The sequence below is a fragment of the Mobula birostris genome, chromosome 1 (genome assembly GCF_030028105.1).
Source record: "Mobula birostris isolate sMobBir1 chromosome 1, sMobBir1.hap1, whole genome shotgun sequence".
Taxonomy (NCBI): Eukaryota; Metazoa; Chordata; class Chondrichthyes; order Myliobatiformes; family Myliobatidae; genus Mobula; species Mobula birostris.
Window position 1 is genome coordinate 53498623 of NC_092370.1, and position 19691 is coordinate 53518313.

The following is a 19691-nucleotide window of genomic DNA, read 5'->3' on the forward strand; positions in this document are numbered from 1 at the left end:
ATTTAGTAGATTGTATTCAATGCACAAAAGCTGTAATGGAAGATTTAATTGGCATATTATTTAAAAATACATTTAATGTCAAAAGGCAAATACATCACAAAGAATAAAACTGCATTTTCATATTGCATTTCATTAACAATAAATGCCCTTTCAACATAAATCAGTGATGGAGGTTGATGCCCTAGCTCGGGTGGTGAAATCTTGGCTCAAGACAAAGATTAAAACATAATTAAATTCGTTAATGTAACAAACAGAAATTTTGAAACTGCATTTGGGACCCATAATTTCCTAATAGTCCTCTATATTCTTGTTCCTTTCAGTAGACTCACCAACATGCAGCTATCTCCTTAAAATTCCTCTCTCATTGCTACATTCTAATTACTGTCAACTTTATTAAACATTCCTGTGGGAAGATGAAATGTATAAAACCTCTGTATGATAATAATAGGTGAAAAAAATTTGGCTAACGAGGATAATCATTACATTTTGCCCATTTCCCTAATTTTAATGGCCAGCACTTATCCGAACTGATTTGTGCCTTAAGGCTAAAATTATTTGTAGTTATTTATATTCACTTTCGTCAAGTATATATCCTTGCTTGGATAATCCCCATTCTCTTTTAATTTTATCAACCTGGGGGCAAGATTGCTGAATCGGAGGGAAATGAAAGATTGTTGTGTTCTATGTTTGAACAAGATGTGGCTTTCTCCCAGCACGTCATTACAGCAATCACAGCTGAAGGCTTCTCGGTTCACAGAATGGACCAAACTGCTGATTTGGAAAAGGCAAAAGGCACAGCTGTGTGTTTCATGATGAACTCTTAGTGGTCCTCTGATGCAGTGTGTTTGTCGAACTTGTGTTCCCCTGACCGTGAACACATAACAGTCAAATGTTGTCTGTTCTATTTACCTGGGGAGATCTTCTCCATAATCCTTACTGCAGTTTACATAATACCAGCAGCCAATTATAATCAAGCGCTTGAGATGCTGCATGATGCCGTCTCGAAACAAGAAACAGTCCATCCTGACGCATTTCAAATCATAGTCATGGACTTCAACCAGGACTATTTGAAGAAAACCCTGCCCATTTACCATCAGCATATAACGTGTAGCACCAAAGGTTCCAACACATTAAATGACTGTTATTCTAAAATAAGAACTGCCTACTGTTTCATACCTAGACCACATTTTGGTAAAACTGATCACTTGTTTGACCTTCTCTATCTGAGCGGCTATGGATTGCTTTGAGTCAGTGGACTGGGCCGTGTTCAAAATCTCCTCTGTGGATCTGAATAAATACACCATGGTTGGCACAAACTTTATTAAAACAGTTGTAGGTGAGTGTGTCCCCACAAAATAATTTGGAGTCTTACCCAACCAGAAGTCCTGGATGAACCATGAGATCCTCAACTTGCTGAGGGCCAGATCAGAGGCATTCAAGTCTAGTGACCAAGTTACACAGGTCTGGAAATGATCTCCAGAAAGCCATCTCACAGGCAAGGTGGCAATTCCGGGCTAAATTTGAATCAATGAAGGATGCTCAACAGTTGCGGTAGGGCTTTAAAACTATCACCTCTTATAAAGTTAAATCAAGTGACACTGGTGTCAACAGAACTTCGCTTCCAGGTCTCAATCAATGCCTACTATGCTCATTTGGCCATCAAAACATGGAGGAGCCATCACAAACTCACAAAGCCACTGATGATCCTGTGATTTCAGTCTTACGTAAGGATTATGGTGCAAGCAGCCTTCAGGAGAATGTACCCACAAAAAGCATCGGCCCAGTTGGGTTACCGGCCAGTACTAAAGACCTGTGCTGATCAAATGTCTGGAGTGTTCACTGAGATCTTTAACCTCTCACCTCAGCAGTCTTAGGGTTCAATTATACCAGTCCCTAGGAAGAACGTAGTAACCTGCCTCAACAACTATCATTCAGTAGCAGTTACATCCACAGTGATGAAGTGTTTTGAGAGGTTGGTGATCAACCCTGCCTAAGAAGCAACAAGACTTTAACCTCAATATCTCCTTGTGCAATTGGATCCTTGATTTCTTTAGTTGCAAACCCCAGACAGTTCTGATTGTAAACAACATCTCCTCCATAATATCCATCAGTACAGATGCACCACAAGGTTGTGTGCTCAGCCCCCTGATCTTCTTGCTTTACACTTATGAATGTATGGTTAAACACTGCTCCAATTCCATATTCAAGTTTTCTGATGACACCACTGTTGTAAGCCAAATCAAAGGTGGTGACATATCAACATGTAGGAGGGAGACTGAAAATCCGCTGAGTGATACCTCAACAGGTCAAGCAGTATCTATGGAAAAGAGTAAACTGCTGACGTTTTGGGCTGAGACCCTTCATCAGGACCTCTTACTCAATGTCAGCAAGACCAAGGAGCTGATTATTGACTTCAGGAGGAGGAAAGGTCAGCAACTTTAAATTCCTCAGTGTCGTCATCTCAAAGGATCTGTCCTGGGCCAAGCACATAAGTGCAGTTATGAGAAAACCATGGCAGCTCCTCTACTTCCTTAGGAGTTGGCGAAGATTCGGCATTACATCTAAAACTCTGACAATCACAGCTGGTTTGGAAACACCAATCACAGGCAAAGTCCTCCCCACCATTGAGCACATTTCAACAGCACACCCCAACCCCCACCATCCAGATCATGTTCTCTTCTCACTGTTACCATCAGGAAGAAAGTACAGGAGCCTCAGGACTCACACCACAAGGAATAGTTGAGGAACAGTTACTACCTCTCAACTATCAGGCCCTTGAACCAAAGGATATAATTTCACTCCCACAACCTAGACTCACTTCCATGGACTCTTCATCTCATATAATCAATGGTTATTGGTTATTTATTTATTAGCATCACTTTCTTTTTACGTTTGCATAGTAGTTGGACACCCAAGTTGGTGTGGTCTTTCACTGATTCTATTATGGATTTATTGGATATGCCTGCAAGAAAATCAATCTCATTTTCTCACGGGCATACGGTTATACATAGGTATTTTGTTAATAAATTAACTTTGAACTTTGAGATAGCTAGTATTCGCTCAGACAATACAACTTCCAGGTTTTTGAAACCCGAGGACATGGTCATTATGCCGAATTTCAAAACAATGGTAAAGCATGTTTATTAGGCATTCAACTAACTGCAAATCACCTCCTTTAAAACACTATCAAGCTCCAATCAAAAGCACAACAAGTATTAGATTCTCTGGTTACAGAACTGAACTAATATTGAGCTAATACCTAAATACAAATTTGAAGAATTTAAAGATACTACAAGCAGTTTATTTTTTTTTAAACGTTCTGAAGACAGAAGGAAAATAATTATTTGCACTTCTTCAATTTTTCATGTAGAACTAAGCCATAAAGATCCCAAAATGATTTCAAGGACTAAACTTAATTACCTTACCCCAGCAGCAGTGGTGCTGCACATCAGGCTAAGAGTCCATTGCTTGGAGAGGCAGGAAATAAAACTAAAAAAAATCTGCTGCCTCTTGCTGAACAGATTCTCCAACCGTTTTTAAAATCCGTACAGGCAGGAACCGGGTCAGAATCATTCTTGGTGCACCTTGCAATCAAACTGAAAAGACTATACCTAGTGTGTAGATTCATGACAACTATGGGTGAGTATCAATCAGATGCTCGCAACATGGGAGCTAAACCGTAATGACAGTCAGCACCTTCAGGAAAAAATGGGAGAGATCTGGTTACATCAAGCACTTAAAATGAGAACCATTACCTTCAGCAGAATGAAGTGCAGGTGTTAAGCTCCGGACTACTTTTAAATCTTGGCTCATAGATTTCTTACCCTGTTACAAAACATTTGTAGATGAGTAGCACTCCAGCACCAGAGAAACATTCAAAGAAATGCGTAGAAATCAAAGTTAATTTTAAGTATCAAATTTCAGATCTAATTTTTTTCAAAATACCACTAATATCAAAAAGATTAAACAAAAACACTTTTAAATCTTTACACATGCTTTAAAAAGGTTGTGTTGTGTTATGCAAATGATTTCAAAAGAGGAGTTTTACTCACAGGTTAAAGATTTTATTCCATTTGAATCTAAATAATTTGGCTAATCCTGTTGGTTATTTCCAAATATTGCCATCAGAATAACTGAACATCAGTGTATCAACTGTTCTGATATGGGAAATAACAGAAACCCAAAGCATCAAGTATGGGTAAATGTCTACTTGATACGGCACTCATACTATTCCCAGGGCCACAATTACTTTACCACACAGTGGCAAGTCTATGAAGATGACATTACTGATAGTTATCTTTGGAAATGCCAGTCAATGTTAAGTATATTTAAAACAACAAGTTATTTATTATACAGCATGTGAATGCATTCTAACAAAATCTATTCTAATACAAGGTCATTACTGAAAGATATCAATTCAATTTCCTGAAAACAATGACTGCATGATGTTTCCATCATTTTCTCTTTTACATAGAACATAGTTCAGTACAGGCCCTTCATCCTACATCTAAACACCAGAACATCAAGCAGCCATCCCTGCCCCTGCGACAGCCAAGTCTCTATAAAGCCCATAACCCACAACATTGTAATTCCCTGTACCAACCCATGCTCTCAGTTCATCACCCCAAGAACATAAAGTAATTTAAGTAACATCATCGTATCTTCTATTTTGGCACATTACAAATTTTTGGACTCAGCAACGAATATAACACTTCCAAATAGCATTCACATTTCATATTTTCAACAGTCACATTTGTTTCTCTCCTTTGGGTGATTTCACATAATTCCTCTCTCCCACCCATGCCTCCTCTAGAGCCGGGCAATTATTTTAACCATTCTATTTTGTCTTGTACTAAATATTCTTTTGCCATTTAATCACATCCATTTTCCATATGACCAGACTTACTTCTTCTTTTCCACTTCACCTTTCTCTGCATCATAAAACATAATCTGTCTCTAACTTTTCCCAATGCTAATGAACGGTCATCAATCTGAAAGCTTAACTGCTTTTCTACTACAGACACTGACTAACTTGCTGAGTATTGCGAGCATATTATGATTCTTATGGGAGAAGTATGATCCAAGTAATGCTAAGTTAGCTTGTACATAATAGATTATGCAAAAGTGAATGAAAATCTCTCATAAAACCCTCAAGATTAGGGTAGCAGCAGACATAGCAGAAAGTCAGATATAATATCACTGATATGGTAGAAAATAAGATTGGGGTCTTCACATGTTAAATTATCTTACCTTCTTTAGTAACAATTCTTGGAAACCTTCCCCACAGTCGTCCCATGATTTTGCAAGTGAAGGCATAAATTTCTTAGCAAGGCTGTTTGTTCTCTTGCAAGTAACTTCCACATCATGTAAAGAGACAAATTCCATCATTGCAGTAGGTTTTTTCCTCTGAATAACATACAAATTAATCAGAATTAAGACCATAAGATGATAAGACACAGGAGCAGAAATTAGCCCATTTGGCCCATCAATTCTGCTCCGTCATTCCATCATGGCTGATCCTTTTTTCCCTCTTCCTCAACATCATTTCTGGGCCTTCTCCCCGTAACCTTTGATACTATGTCCAATCAAGAACCTATCAACCCCTGCCCTAAATACACCCAACAACCTGGCCTCCACAGTTGCATGTGGCAACAAATTCCACAGATTCACCACCCTCTGGATAAAGAAATTTCTCCACATCTCTGTTTTGAAAGGGCACTCCTCAATCCTGAGGCTATGCCCTCATGTCCTTGACTCTCTCACCATGGGAAACATCCTTTTCACATCTATTCCGGCTAGGCCTTTCAATATTCGAAAGGTTTCAATGAGATCCTCCCTCATCCTTCTAAATTCCAGCGAGTACAGACCCAAAGCCATCAAACGTTCGTTGTATAATAATCCCTTCATTCCTAAAATCACCCTTGCAAACCTCCTCTGGACCCTCTCCAATGCCAGCACATCTTCTCTAAGATGAGGATCCCAAAAGTGTTCACAATACTCAAGATGAGGCCTCACCAGCGCTTTATAAAGCCTCAGCATCACATCCCTGCTCTTGTGCTCAAGACCTCTTGAAATGAACGCTAACATTGCATTTGCCTTCCTCACCACCAACTCAGCCTGCAAGTAAACCTTAGGGTGTTCTGCACAAGGACTCCCAAGTCCCTTTGCATCTCAGATTTTTGGATTTTCTCCCCATTTAGAAAATAGTCCGCACATTTATTTCAACTCCCAAAGTGCATGACTATGCATTTCCCAACATTATATTTCATTTGCCAATTTCTTGCCCATTCTCCTAATAAGTTCTTCTGCATCCTACCTGTTTCCTCAACACTGCCTGCCCCTCCAACAATCTTCATATCATCTGCAAACTTGGCGACAAAGCCATCTATTTCATCATCTAAATCACTGAAATACAGATTAAAAGGAGGCGGTCCCAACACTGACCCCTGCGGAACACCACTACTCACTGGCAGCCAACCAGACAAAGATCCTTTTATTCCCACCCACTGCCTCTTTCCAATCAGGCAATGCTCGAAACATTGCTCTTTCCTGTAATACCACAGGCTCTTAACTTGGTGAGCAGCCTCATGTGTGGCAACTTGACAAAGGCCTTCTGAAAGTCCAAATATACAACATCCACTGCATCCCCTTTATCTATCCTACTTGCAATCTCCTCAAAGAATTCCAACAGGTTTATCAGGCAAGATTTTCCCTTGAGGAAACCATGTTGACTTTGTCCTATCTTGTCCTGTGTCACAAGTACTCCATCACCTCATCCTTAATAATTGACTCTAATATCTTCACAACCACTGAGGTCAAGCTAACTGGTCCATAATTTGCTTTCTGCTGCCTTCCTCCTTTCTTAAAGAATGGAGTGACATTTGCAAATTCCAGTCCTCTGGCACCATGCCAAAGTCCAGTGATTTTTGAAAGATCATTGCTAATGCCACCACAATCTCTAACATTACCTCCTTCAGAACCCTAGGGTGCAGTTCATTTGGTCGGGTGACCTATATACCTTTAGGTCTTTCAGCTTTTAGAGCACCTTCTCCCTTGTAATAGTAACTGTACCCACTTCTCTTACTTCACACACTACAACACCTGGCACAGTGAAGACTGATGCAAAATACTCATTTAATTCATCTGCCATCTCCTTGTCCCCCATTATTATTTCTCCTGCCTCATTTCCTAGCGGTCCTATATCCACTCTCATCTCTTTAATTTTTGACATACTTGATAAAGTTTTTACTATCCACTTTGATATTATTTGCTAGCTTGCTTTCATATTTCATCTTTTCCCTTCTAATGATTCCTTTAGTTTCTCTCTGTAGGTTTTTAAAAACATCCCAATCCTCTATCTTCCCACAAAGTTCTGCTTTGTTGTATGCCCTCTCTTTTGTTTTTACAGGAGCTTTGACTTCCCTTCTCAGCCACTGTTGTACTATTTTGCCATTTGTCATTCACTTTTGGAACACATATGTCCTGCACCTTCATAATTAAGAATCAAACAAATTGGCACTGATTGGATTTACTTCTCCTTACTTCTATATTTCCACCCCAAGTAATCATTTAACCACAAATAATTTTAGAAAAAGAACTAACTTGCTTTCATCAAGGAGAGACCAAACATTGTTCAGAGATGGAATGATAATGGCCTTCACTATAGGAAGGATGTGGAAGCATTGGAAAGGGTACAGAGGAGATTTACCAGGATGCTGCCTGGTTTAGAAAGTATGCATTATGATCAGAGATTAAGGGAGCTAGGGCTTTACTCTTTGGAGAGAAGGAGAATGAGAGGAGACATGATAGAGGTGTACAAGATAATAAGAGGAATAGATAGAGCGGATAGCCAGCGCCTCTTCCCCAGGGCACCACTGCTCAATACAAGAGGACATGGCTTTAAGGTAAGGGGTGGGAAGTTCACGGGGGATATTAGAGGAAGGTTTTTTACTCAGAGGGTGGCTGGTGCGTGGAATGCACTGCCTGAGTCAGTGGTGGAGGCAGATACACTAGTGAAGTTTAAGAGACTACTAGACAGGTATATGGAGGAATCTAAGGTGGGGGCTTATATGGGAGGCAGGGTTTGAGGGTCGGCACAACATTGTGGGCCGAAGGGCCTGTACTGTGCTGTACTATTCTATGTTGATCTGTATAAACTGCCAAGGTCCAGGCCTATCATTTTTTGAAATGGATAACAATTTCAGCATCAGTAAGTCAAAATCCCAAAATTAGTGTCAATCTTGAGCACCAAACAAATTCTTGACATATTATGTGAACAGTTGTAACATTATAATTGTAGGGTCAGATTTTTAAAGAATTGTGCAGCCTATATGCTGGCACTTCCAATAACTGTGACAAGGATCTTTGGTTTTTTAATTACCTGCTGAGCTAAGACAAATTAAAAAGGCTTCCTCCATGAATTTGATCTTCCAATTCGTTAAATTGCTTTATTATTGTCACAGGCACCAAGATAAAGTGAAAAACAGTGTTTTGCATGGCATCCATTCAGATCATTTCATCACATCAGTGTATTGTGGTAGTGCAAGGGAAACAATAACAGAATGCAGAATAATGTGTCACCACTGGTACAACTGATTGTCTGTTTGATATTGAGAAATGATGCAAATCAAGTCAAGCTAACCAAACCCGAATGGCCATTTAAGTTGGTGACAGCAACGTACGTAGATTATTCAGGAAACTTGAGGTCAGTCGGAAGAATGAGTAAGGAACAGGTATAAACGATCTTTGAGAAAGATGACAAGTAATGGACAAACTGCCAGGTAATGAACAGTGTGGACCCTAGGGCTTCAATGTCACTTTCAATCAACGGTCAACAGGCTTGGGTCTCACACTGGAGAGCACATTGAAGACAATGTCACTGAGTGTGAGGGGCTCCAGATATCAATTTGTGCTACATTTCCAATATCTGTTGATAAGTACATGACTTTGTACTTGACAGGTCCTTTTTTTATTTTTACATAAATTACTGATTCATTCAAATTCATTTATTTATCACATGTAATGTGACCAACGGCAACATCCTTCGAATAGCTCACGAAACTACTTCTTTTACTTCTGCTACCAAGCTGTGTGCAATTGGAACCTGTGATTTACATTTTGATGGGGTGACTGACAGATCTGGTACTTTACTGTCTCCAAGGGAGTTCGATGAGGTTAGCAGTGGAGTCCTGGAGGCCAAGAAGCCAGGAGACAGGGCAAGCCCATGATTGACTCAATTTTCACCAATTTCACCGATTAAAACGCCAAACGAGACTGAAATCAACAAACAGAGCAGAAGGCGAGTAGGTGTTCCGTGCCATCTGCCTGTGTTTGACCAGTTTCTCTCGCTGTCTCACTCACTGCTGCTGGAGGAAAATGCCTGTATTTGACCAGCCTCCCTCTCTCTCTCACTGCTACTGCAGAAGGGTGCCGGAGTCTTCAGTTTTAGACAAGTTGATCAGCGTGATTTGTGGACTGGACTTTGCAGTTCATGTTATTAATGTTTCTGGTTACTCCTTTTGTCTATTGCTCTCGTGTGATTTTGATCAGGGCAGACTGGCTCTGCTGCCTCCAGTCAACGGACGTCACAGCGCTAAGTTGAACTGAACATTCCTAGACTGTTTCAAGGACTCTGTGGGCTCATGTTTTATATTCTGTGTATTTTTTGCTGTTTGCGTGATTTGTTCTCTTTTCTGGTGTGTTGGATGTTTGATGTTTTCTTTGAACAGGTTCCATGGTGTTTCTTTGTTTTGCGGCTCTCTTTTATATATCAAAACATACAGAGAAATGCATTGTTTGCGTTAACAAACAACACAACCTGAGGGATGTAATAGGGGACACCAGTGTAGCATACCCACAGATCATTTTGTCTAGCTCAAGAGCAATTCTAGTCTTAAAAATGTTGCACTGTGTCTACTAAGGGTGCCCAACAAAAACCTTAAATTTTAAAAATCAGTAAATTCGTGAGAACTTCAAATGGACCTGCAACAAGATTGTTAAAATGTCAAGATCAATTATGTGCAGTAAAATCCCTCAAAGTAAATATCCAAAAATCCCATGGTTTTTAAAATAAAAACATTTTCCCACAAAATATATTTAATACTGATTAAAAATTATCTTTTTACTTCTTGGTTTTCTGCCTTTGATCTGCAAATACTAACATTCAATGTTCAGACACTTGATGGCATTTACCCTTGTTTTGCTGGATCCTTACAGAAGTGCATTCCGGTTTCAGAACCCACACAAATGCAGAAGTCCCAATCCTGATGGCCCAAAAGTTCTATTTTAACTTCATCAGTCCACAGGACTTGTTTCCAAAATGCATCAGGCTTGTTTAGATGTTACTTTGAACCTCCTTAATGGAACATTTGGCCGCCATGAGCAAAGGTATGTTTGGAGAAAAAAGGGTGCAGAATTTCATGAAAAGAACCCCTCTCCAACTGTTAAGCACGGGGGTGGATCAATCATGCTTTGGGCTTGTGTTGCAGCCAGTGGCATGGGGAACATTTCACTGGTAGAGGGAAGAATGAATTCAATTAAATACCAACAAATTCTGGAAGCAAACATCACACCGTCTGTAAAAAAAAAGCCGAAGATGAGAAGAGGATGGCTTCTACAACAGGATAATGATCCTAAACACACCTCAAAATCCACAATGGACGACCTGAAGAGGCGCAAGCTGAAGGTTTTGCCATGGCCCTCACAGTCCTCCGACCTAAACATCATCGAGAATCTATGGATAAACCTCAAAAGAGCAGTGCATGCATGACGGCCCAAGAATCTCACAGAACTAGAAGCCTTTTGCAAGGAAGAATGGGCGAAAATTCCCCAAACAAGAATTGAAAGATTCTAAGCTGGCTACAGAAACCGTTTATAAGCTGTGATACTTGCCAAAGGGGGTGTTACTAAGTACTGGCCATGCAGGTTGCCCAAACCTTTGCTTCAGGCCCTTTTCCTTTTTTATTATTTTGAAACTGTAAAAGATGGAAATATAAAAATTTTCCTGCTTAAAATATTAAAGAAATGTGTCATCTTTAACTTCACGCCTTTTGGAAATCAGTTCATCTTTTACTCGCTTAGCTATTCACAATAACAGAAATTTTGACCAGGGTGTCCAAACTTTTGCATGCCACTGTATAAATTTTCAATGACACAACTGTTGTTGACAGAATTTCAGATAGTGACAAGGAGGCAGATGGATGAATGGTATCGGAACAACTGACTCGACGTCAGTAATAATGCATTCAGTAATAAAATATTGCACTCGACACCAATAGTAAGTGTATCATTTTGGATACTGTTGATGGGGACGACCTACCAGGGACAAGTTGCGGTGGTTGCATCTCTGGCACCGAGATGGGACCCTCAACTCAGAAGGGAAGGAGGGAAAAGAGGAGAGCGGTAGTGATAGGGGATTCGATAGTTAGGGGGACAGATAAGAGGTTCTGTGGAAGAGATCGAGAATCCCGGATGGTCTGTTGCCTTCTTGGTGCCGAGGTCCGCGATATCTCGGATCAAGTTCTCGGTTTTCTCAAGAGGGAGGGTGAGCAGTCGGATGTCGTGGTCCAATGACGTGGGTAGGAAGAGTGTGGAGGTCCTGAAAGGTGTGTTTAGGGAGTTGGGTACCAAGTTAAAGGACAGGTCCTCCAGGGTAGCGATCTCAGGATTGCTACCAGTGCCATGTGCAGGCAGGTTTAGAAATAGTAAGATAGCGCAGATCAACATGTGGCTGAAGGCATGGTGCAGGAGGGAGGGCTTCAGATTTATAGATAATTGGGCAGTTTTCTAGGGAAGGTGGGACCTGTTCCAGCAGGACAGTCTACATCTGAACTGGAGGGGGACAAGTATTCTTGCGGGTAGGTGTGCTAGAGAGGCTCCGGTGGATTTAAACTAGACACGAGGGGGGAGGGTAACCAGAGTGTAGGAACAGATGTAGGGAAGAAGGAAGAAAAAGAAAATAGTAAAATTGTTTGCACAGTTAGTGATAAACAGAGAGTAAGAGGTGAAAAATTTCTTAAATGCATTTATTTTAATGCTAGGAGCATTGTAAGAAAGTTGGATGAGCTTAGAGCATGGATTGATACCTGGAAGTATGATGTTGTAGCTATTAGTGAAACATGGTTACAGGAGGGGTGTGATTGGCAACTAAATACTCCTAGATTTAATTGCTTCAGGTGTGATAGAATCAGAGGGACAAGAAGGGGAGGGGTTGCATTGCTTATCAGAGAAAATATTACAGCGGTGCTCTGGCAGGATAGATTAAAGGGCTCATCTAGAGAGGCTATTTGGGTGGAATTGAGGAATGGGAAAGGTGCAGTAACTTATGGGGGTGTATTATAGACCACCAAATGGAAAGCGAGAATTGGAGGAGCAAATTTGTAAGGAGATAGCAGATATTAGTAGTAAGCACAAGGTTGTGATTGTGGGAGATTTTAATTTTCCACACATAGACTGGGAAGACCATACTGTAAAAGGGTCAGATGGTTTGGAGTTTGTAAAATGTGTGCAAGATAGTTTTTGGCAGCAATACATAGAGGTACCAAAGAGAGAAGGGGCAGTGTCGGATCTTCTGTTAGGGAATGAGATAGGTCAGGTGATGGAGGTTAGTGTTGGGGAGCACTTCAGGTCCAGTGATCACAATGCTATTAGTTTCAATATAATTATGGAGAAGGACAGATCTGGACCCAGGGTTGAGATTTTTGATTGGAAGAAGATTGAGGAGATGCGAAAGGATTTAGAAGGAGTGGATTGGGAAAATTTGTTTTATGGGAAGGATGTAATAGAGAAATGGAGGTCATTTAAAGGTGAAATTTTGAGAGCACAGAATCCTTATGTTCCTGTTAGATTGAAAGGAAAGGTTAAAAGTTTGAGAGAGCCATAGTTTTCAAGGGACATTGGAAACAGTCAGAAAAGAGAGAGATCTACAATAAATATAGGCAGCTTGGAATAAATGAGGTGCTCGAGGAATATAAAGAATGTAAAAAGAATCTTAAAGAAATGAGAAAAGCTAAAAGAAGATGTGAAGCTGCTTTGGCAAGTAAGGTGAAAATAAATCCAAAGGGTTTCTACAGTATATTAATAGCAAAAGGATAGTAAGGGATAAAATTGGTCCCTTAGAGAATCAGAGTGGACGGCTATGTGTGGAGCCAAAAGATATGGGAGAGATCCTTAACAATTTCTTTTCTTCGGTATTCACTGAAGAGAAGGATATTGAATTGTGTAAGATACGGGAAACGGGTAGGGAAGTTATGGAAACTACGATGATTAAAGAAGTAGTAGTACTGGAGCTTATAAGGAATATAAAAGTGGATAGGTCTCCGCATCCTGACAGGATATTCCCTAGGACATTGAGGGAAGTTAGTGTGGAAATAGCAGGGGCTCTGACAGAAATATTTTAAATGTCATTAGAAATGGGGATGGTGCCGGAGGACTGGGGTATTGCTCATGTTGTTCCATTGTTTAAAAAGGGTTCTAGGAGTAAACCTAGCAACTATCGGCCTGTGAGTTTGACATCAGTGGTGGGTAAATTGATGGAAAATATTCTTAGAGATGGTATATATAATTATCTGGATAGACGGGGTCTGATTAGGAACAGTCAACATGGATTTGTATGTGGAAGGTCATGTTTGACAAATCTTATTGAATTTTTTGATGAGGTTACTCGGAATGTTGACGAGGGTAAAGCGGTGGATGCTGTCTATATGGACTTCAGTAAGGCCTTTGACAAGGTCCCACACGGAAGGTTGGTTAGGAATGTTCAATCGTTAGGTACTAATATTGAAGTAGTAAAATGGATTCAGTAGCAGCTGGATGGGAGACACCAGAAAGTGATAGTGGAAAACTGTTTGTCAGACTGGAGGCCGGTGACTAGTGGTGTGCCTCAGGGATCTGTACTGGGTCCAATGTTATTTGTCACATACATTAATGATCTGGATGATGGGGTGGTAAATTGGATGAGTAAGTATGCAAGATACTAAGATAGGTGGAGTTGTGGATCATGAAGTAGGTTTTCAAAGCTTGCAGAGAGATTTAGGCCGGTTAGAAGAGTGGGCTGAAAGATCGCAGATGGAGTTTAATGCTGGTAAATGTGAGGTGCTATATTTTGGTAGGTCTAATCAAAATAGGACATACATAGTAAATAGCAGGGCATTGAAGAATGCAGTAGAACAGAGGGATCTAGGAATAATGGTGCATAGTTCCCTGAATGTGGAATCTCATGTGGATAGGAAAGAAGAAAGCTTTTGGTATGCTGGCCTTTATAAATCAGAGCATTGAGTATAGGAGTTGGGATGTAATGCTGAAATTGTACAAGGCATTGGTGAGGCCAAATTTGGAGTACTGTGTACAGTTCTGGTCACCGAATTATAGGAAAGATGTCAACAAGATAGAGAGAGTACAGAGAAGGTTTACTAGAATGTTACCTGGGTTTCATCACCTAAGTTACAGAGAAAGGTTGAACAAGTTGGGTCTTTATTCTTTGGAACGTAGAAGGTTGAGGGGGGACTTGATAAAGGTATTTAAAATTATGAGGGGGATAGATAAGAGTTGACGTGGATAGGCTTTTTCCATTGGGGGGGAGATTCAAACAAGAAGACATGAGTTGAGAGTTAAAGGGCAAAAGTTTAGGGGTAACATGAGGGGAACTTCTTTACTCAGAGAGTGGTGGCTGTGTGGAACGAGCTTCCAGCAGAAGTGGTTGAGGCAGGTTCGATGTTGTCGTTTAAAGTTAAACTGGACAGCTATATGAACAGGAAAGGAATGGAGGGTTATGGGCTGAGTGCAGGTCGGTGGGACTAGATGAGAGTAAGAGTTCGGCACAGACTAGAAGGGCTGAGATGGTCTGTTTCCGTGCTGTAATTGTTATATGGTTATATGGTCAGTAAGACCAAGAAATTGATCATGAACCTCAGAAAGAGGAAATTGGGAGAACATGTAGCAGTTCTCATCAAGAGGTCAACAGTGGAAAGGCTAAGCAGTTTCAAGTTTCAAGTAAACATCTCTGAAGATGTATCCTGGGCGCAACATATTGATGCAATTACAAAGAAGACACACCAGTGACAACATTTCATTAGGAATTTGAGATGATTTGGTATGTCACCAAAAACACTTGCAAATTTGTAAAGATGTACCATGGAGAGCATTCTGTCTGGTTGATTCACTTGTCTAGTAAGGATAAGAAAAAGCTGCAGAGGGTTGTAAACTCAGCCAGTTCTATTCTGGGCACAAGCTCCTCCACCATTGAGGACATCTTCAAAAGGTGATGCCTCAAGGCGGCGGCATCCATCATGAAGGACCCTCACCATCCAGGACATGCCCTCTTTTCACTACTATCATCAAGGAACAGGTACTAAAACCTAAAGGCATACATTCAGTGTTTTAGGAACAGACACACCATAACCCTAAACCTTTGCTATCAGATTTCTGAATGATCCATGAACCCAAGAACACTACCTCACTTTTTGACTCCTGTTGCAATGCTTATTTACTTTTATTATGAATTTTAGTATTGCGCACTGTACTGCTGCCACAAAACAACAAATTTCTAGACATATGCCAATGACAAGAAGAACTTGGTTCTGATTCTGCTTTTCAAACATTCAGTTTATCATCTATTGCCTTGCCCTCCTCCAAATGATAAATCAATAGTTATACCACAAGACCACAAGATATAGGAGCAGAATTAGGCCATTTGGCCCATTGAGTCTGCTCCGCCATTTCATCATGGCTGATCCAATTTTTCTCTCAGCCCCAATCTCCTACCTTCTCCCTGTATCCCTTCGTGCCCCAAACAATCAAGAATGTATCAACCTCTGCCTTAAATATAAAGACTTGGCCTTCAAAGCTGCTGGTTGCAAAGAATTCCACAGATCAGATTCACCACTCTCTGGCTAAGGAAACTCCTCATCTCCATTCTGAAAGGACACCCCTCTATTCTGAGGCTGTCCCCTCTGGTCTTAGACTTTCCCATCATAGGAAACATTCTCTCCATATCCACCCTTTCACGATTCGATAGGTTTCAACTAGGTCACCTTCATTCTTCTGAATTCTAGTGAATACAAGCCCAGAGCCATCAAACGTTTTTCACATGGCAAGCCATTCAATCCAGGAATCATTTTTTATGAATCTCCTTTGAACCATCTCCAGTTTCAGCACAACCTTTCCAAGATAAGGGGCCCAAAACTGCTCACAATACTCCAAGTGAGGCCTCACCAATACTTTATAAAGTCTTAACATTACATCCTTGCTTTTATATTCAAATCCTCTTGAAATAAAGTTTAACATCGCCTTGGCCTTCCTCACCACAGACTCAGCCTGTAAATTATCCTTTAGGAAATCCTGCACAAGGACTCCCAAATCCCTTTTCCCCTCAGTTTTTTTGTATTTTCCCTCCATTTAGAAAATAGTCCACCCTTTCATTCGTCCTACCAAACTGCATAACCATACACTTCCTGACACTATATTCCATCTGCCATTTCTTTGCCCACTCTCCTAATCTAAGTCCTTCTGTAGCCTCTCTGCTTCCTCAAAACTACCTGCCCCTCCACCTATCTTCACATCGTCTGCAAAATTTGCAACAAAGTCATTAATTCCATAATCCAAAATAATCAGACCCAACACAGACCCCTGACTAAAGCCTATTTTATTTTGTGCTTCTCTGTGTTCAGCACCATTTAAAAATAAAAGTGAAAACCTCCTTTTTAGAAAAAGGTAGCATCACAAAGATGGCACCAAGACTGGGAATATTCAGGTAGTAAGATATTTCATTGCACTCCCCTATACAAAATATTTCACTGTACTCTCACCATGGAACCCATTCAAAGAAAACATCAAACAAAGAACAAATCATGCTAAAGCAAAAAAAACGAATGATAACGTCACGAACCTTTCAACTGGTCCCATTGTGTTTTGTTGTTTCATGGCTATCTGTAAGAAGACGAATCTCAGGGTTGTATACTGTATACGTACTTTGAATCTTTAGTATGTAACCCTTTGCCAATCCTTAGGGTTGGTGAGAGTACAATGAAATATTTTGTATAAGGGAGTACAAAGAAATATCTTATTACCTGAATATTCCCAGTCTTGGTGCCATTTTTGTGATGCTATCTTTTTCTAAAAAAGAGTTTTTCACTTTTTTTTAAAATGGTGCTGAATATGGAGAAGCACAAGATAGGATATGAAACATAGACAGTCTAGGAATGTTCTGTTTAGTTCAGTTCAGTTCAATTTAATGTTGTGTCCTTTGTTGACTGCCAGTAACCAAAAACACGTAATAACATAAGCTGCAGAGTCCACTAAGAATTAGTCTAATCCACAAACCGTACTGATCAAACCTTACCCAAGACCCCTCCTACAGCAGTGAACAAGAGGTCAAGGGAGACAGGTCAAATGCAGGCAGACGGCGCTGAACACCCACTCGACATCCACTCTCGTCCTCATCAATTTCGATCTCGCGTGACGCTTTAATCAGCGAGTTGGCTGAGAACTGGTGCCGATTATGGGCTTGTGCTCCACAATTAAGCACACTCTGTTCTCAACCTTGCTCTCAACCATGCCGAATTCTCTCAGAAACAGCAAAGCCACCAGATCACTCAGTCCGCCCAAAAATACATTGTCAGAATGTAAATTACAGGCTCTAATCGCACACAGATTAAAAGTATTTTTTAAAGGAGGAGAAGAAAAAGTAGTTTTGTGAACTCTCTGCAGGACGTCACCATTTGTCACTGGCCATCTTGCCCACACCCAGAAATGTTGACCTTTTCTCTTTCTACAGATGTTACCTGCTGAGTTTTCCCAGCACTTTCTGTTTAGGCTCACTAGTCCAGTGGCATATTGTCATGAAGCCTAAAAGTTGTGTCCTTAAAGGGACAAACCTCTGACATTACAGAGGACATAGCAATTGGTCAGTCACTGCACTACCATGATTTAAATAGGATGGTTCAGAATACATCCAGTACCCATGATCCAGCGGCAGCAGATTTATTTCACTTCAACCTACAACATCACAGCCTCACTCAATCATTACCAATCAATCATTCCATTCAATCATTGTTTATCATGATCAACAAGGGTTTTTGAAAATTAACTGCTAACCTGGTGAAGTGAAAAAAGGCATAAATACATGCATCACACAAAGAATAGAAAAATTTCAAAATAAACAAAAATTTCAGCAATAACACAATACATTCTGAAGGACAATGAACAAATAGTTGTTTACATATATACTGTCATAAACTCAAGGGCCCAGTAAGAAAGATAATTCCTTTGGTAATGATTTCAATGTATCAGTGTAAAAAGCAAGACTGAAGCACTCACAACCACTTTATTATGAATCATCAATAAGATTAAGCATCTTAGCCACCCCCCCCCCCCCGCCCACTGCAAGATCCTAGCGTTCAGCCACTTGGTGCCAAGCAAAGTTAAATGTATTGTAAACAATAAATGTTAAGGGTTCCGACAATCATTACCTAGAATTAGGTGCATCTCTAACAAAATCATGTCAAAGCTGTACCAGCTTAAATCATACATTCTGGACAATTATGGCTGGGACTAGAACCCCACTGTAGAAATTCCACAGGGTCATATTTTTGATTCAGTTACAGCTTCAACAATAATCTTGCCACTTTAGAAGTGGGAATATTTGTTGATTAAAATGACTTTTTATACTGATGATAGATCAGTTGATGCAGTAATATATGGAAACTAATCAGTCTTTAGCTGAAAATGACCAACCAAGTTTAGCAGATGTTTGTTGTATGAATGAGGTATATGTTACGGGTACTTGGAATAGCTCCCGGTTTTAACTTCAGTAAGTTTATATCCAATAACCTTAATGTTGATTTATAGACTTTTTCACTTTTTCAACTTCTGGTGTTTCAGACATGCTTTAACTCAATCACTTTGGGAGGATGGTAGCACAGGTTCTGAAGGGGAAAATGAATAATGTTGGAACAGACTACAAGAGAGAATGGTGGGGTCAGGGTTTTAGGGGATAGGATGGCGTTCACATAAACACACAACCCTGTCCTAATTCCAGCAGTGCAAATAATAACAGTGCACTTATCTCAGTATGCAGCATGTACCTTTCTGGCTCCGGCCATTATCGCTCAATCCACTCAGGCCCTAAAGCACAGACTTGGTTTTCTCGCCTCCACGTTGCCACGGAACTTTAAGGCGGAGCAAGAGGAAAGGCCACACTGCGACTGCGCGAAATTGTCCGCTCTGCTGAGGAGGATCGACAGCTCAGCCTATCGGAGAGCAGCTCGACGACGCAGCGACAGCGGCGCCGAGCGCTCCGGTGTGTCCGTGCTGCCCACTTTCCCTTCCGCTCTGCTCAGTGCGAGGGGTTGCGGAGAATTATACTGTATAAGGGTATGTCTCATGTTCATCAAGAGCAGCTGCATGACTGAGCGCTCTATGATCTACGGGCTATACCTAGGGACATGGCACATTGGCACACTCCATGCTGCAGGAGTACGTTCTCAGGGCTCGGTGGGGAAAGGCCACAGCATTAAATTCCTTCCGCTCCTGAACAGTGAGATGCCCGGTTGGGAGAGGAAGCCCCTATATTATTGTAGCAGTGTACCACCCGGGGAGGGGCACTTGAGTGGCAATATAGCCTTTGATTTTAATGCAATCGAACACCTCTGTTGTAAGAATGAAAATACATTACATGGTTTCTTCCTGTAAATAAT

The 19691-nt window shown here is 40.7% G+C and overlaps 1 protein-coding gene across 3 annotated transcripts in view; it reads right to left on the bottom strand.

Annotated features, from left to right (window-relative positions):
- The window catches only part of spidr (scaffold protein involved in DNA repair), a 280768-nt gene extending 261587 nt beyond the window's left edge, over positions 1-19181 (bottom strand). For all 3 annotated transcript variants that reach the window (XM_072255220.1, XM_072255211.1, XM_072255230.1), the window contains exons 1-3: positions 19080-19181; positions 5251-5406; positions 3756-3825 (exon numbers count right to left, since the gene is read on the bottom strand). In XM_072255220.1, the coding sequence (XP_072111321.1) occupies positions 3756-3825; positions 5251-5406; positions 19080-19097 (244 nt within the window). In that variant the 5' untranslated portion in view covers positions 19098-19181. The remainder of the gene's footprint in view (positions 1-3755; positions 3826-5250; positions 5407-19079) is intronic.
- Positions 19182-19691: the final 510 nt, after the last annotated feature.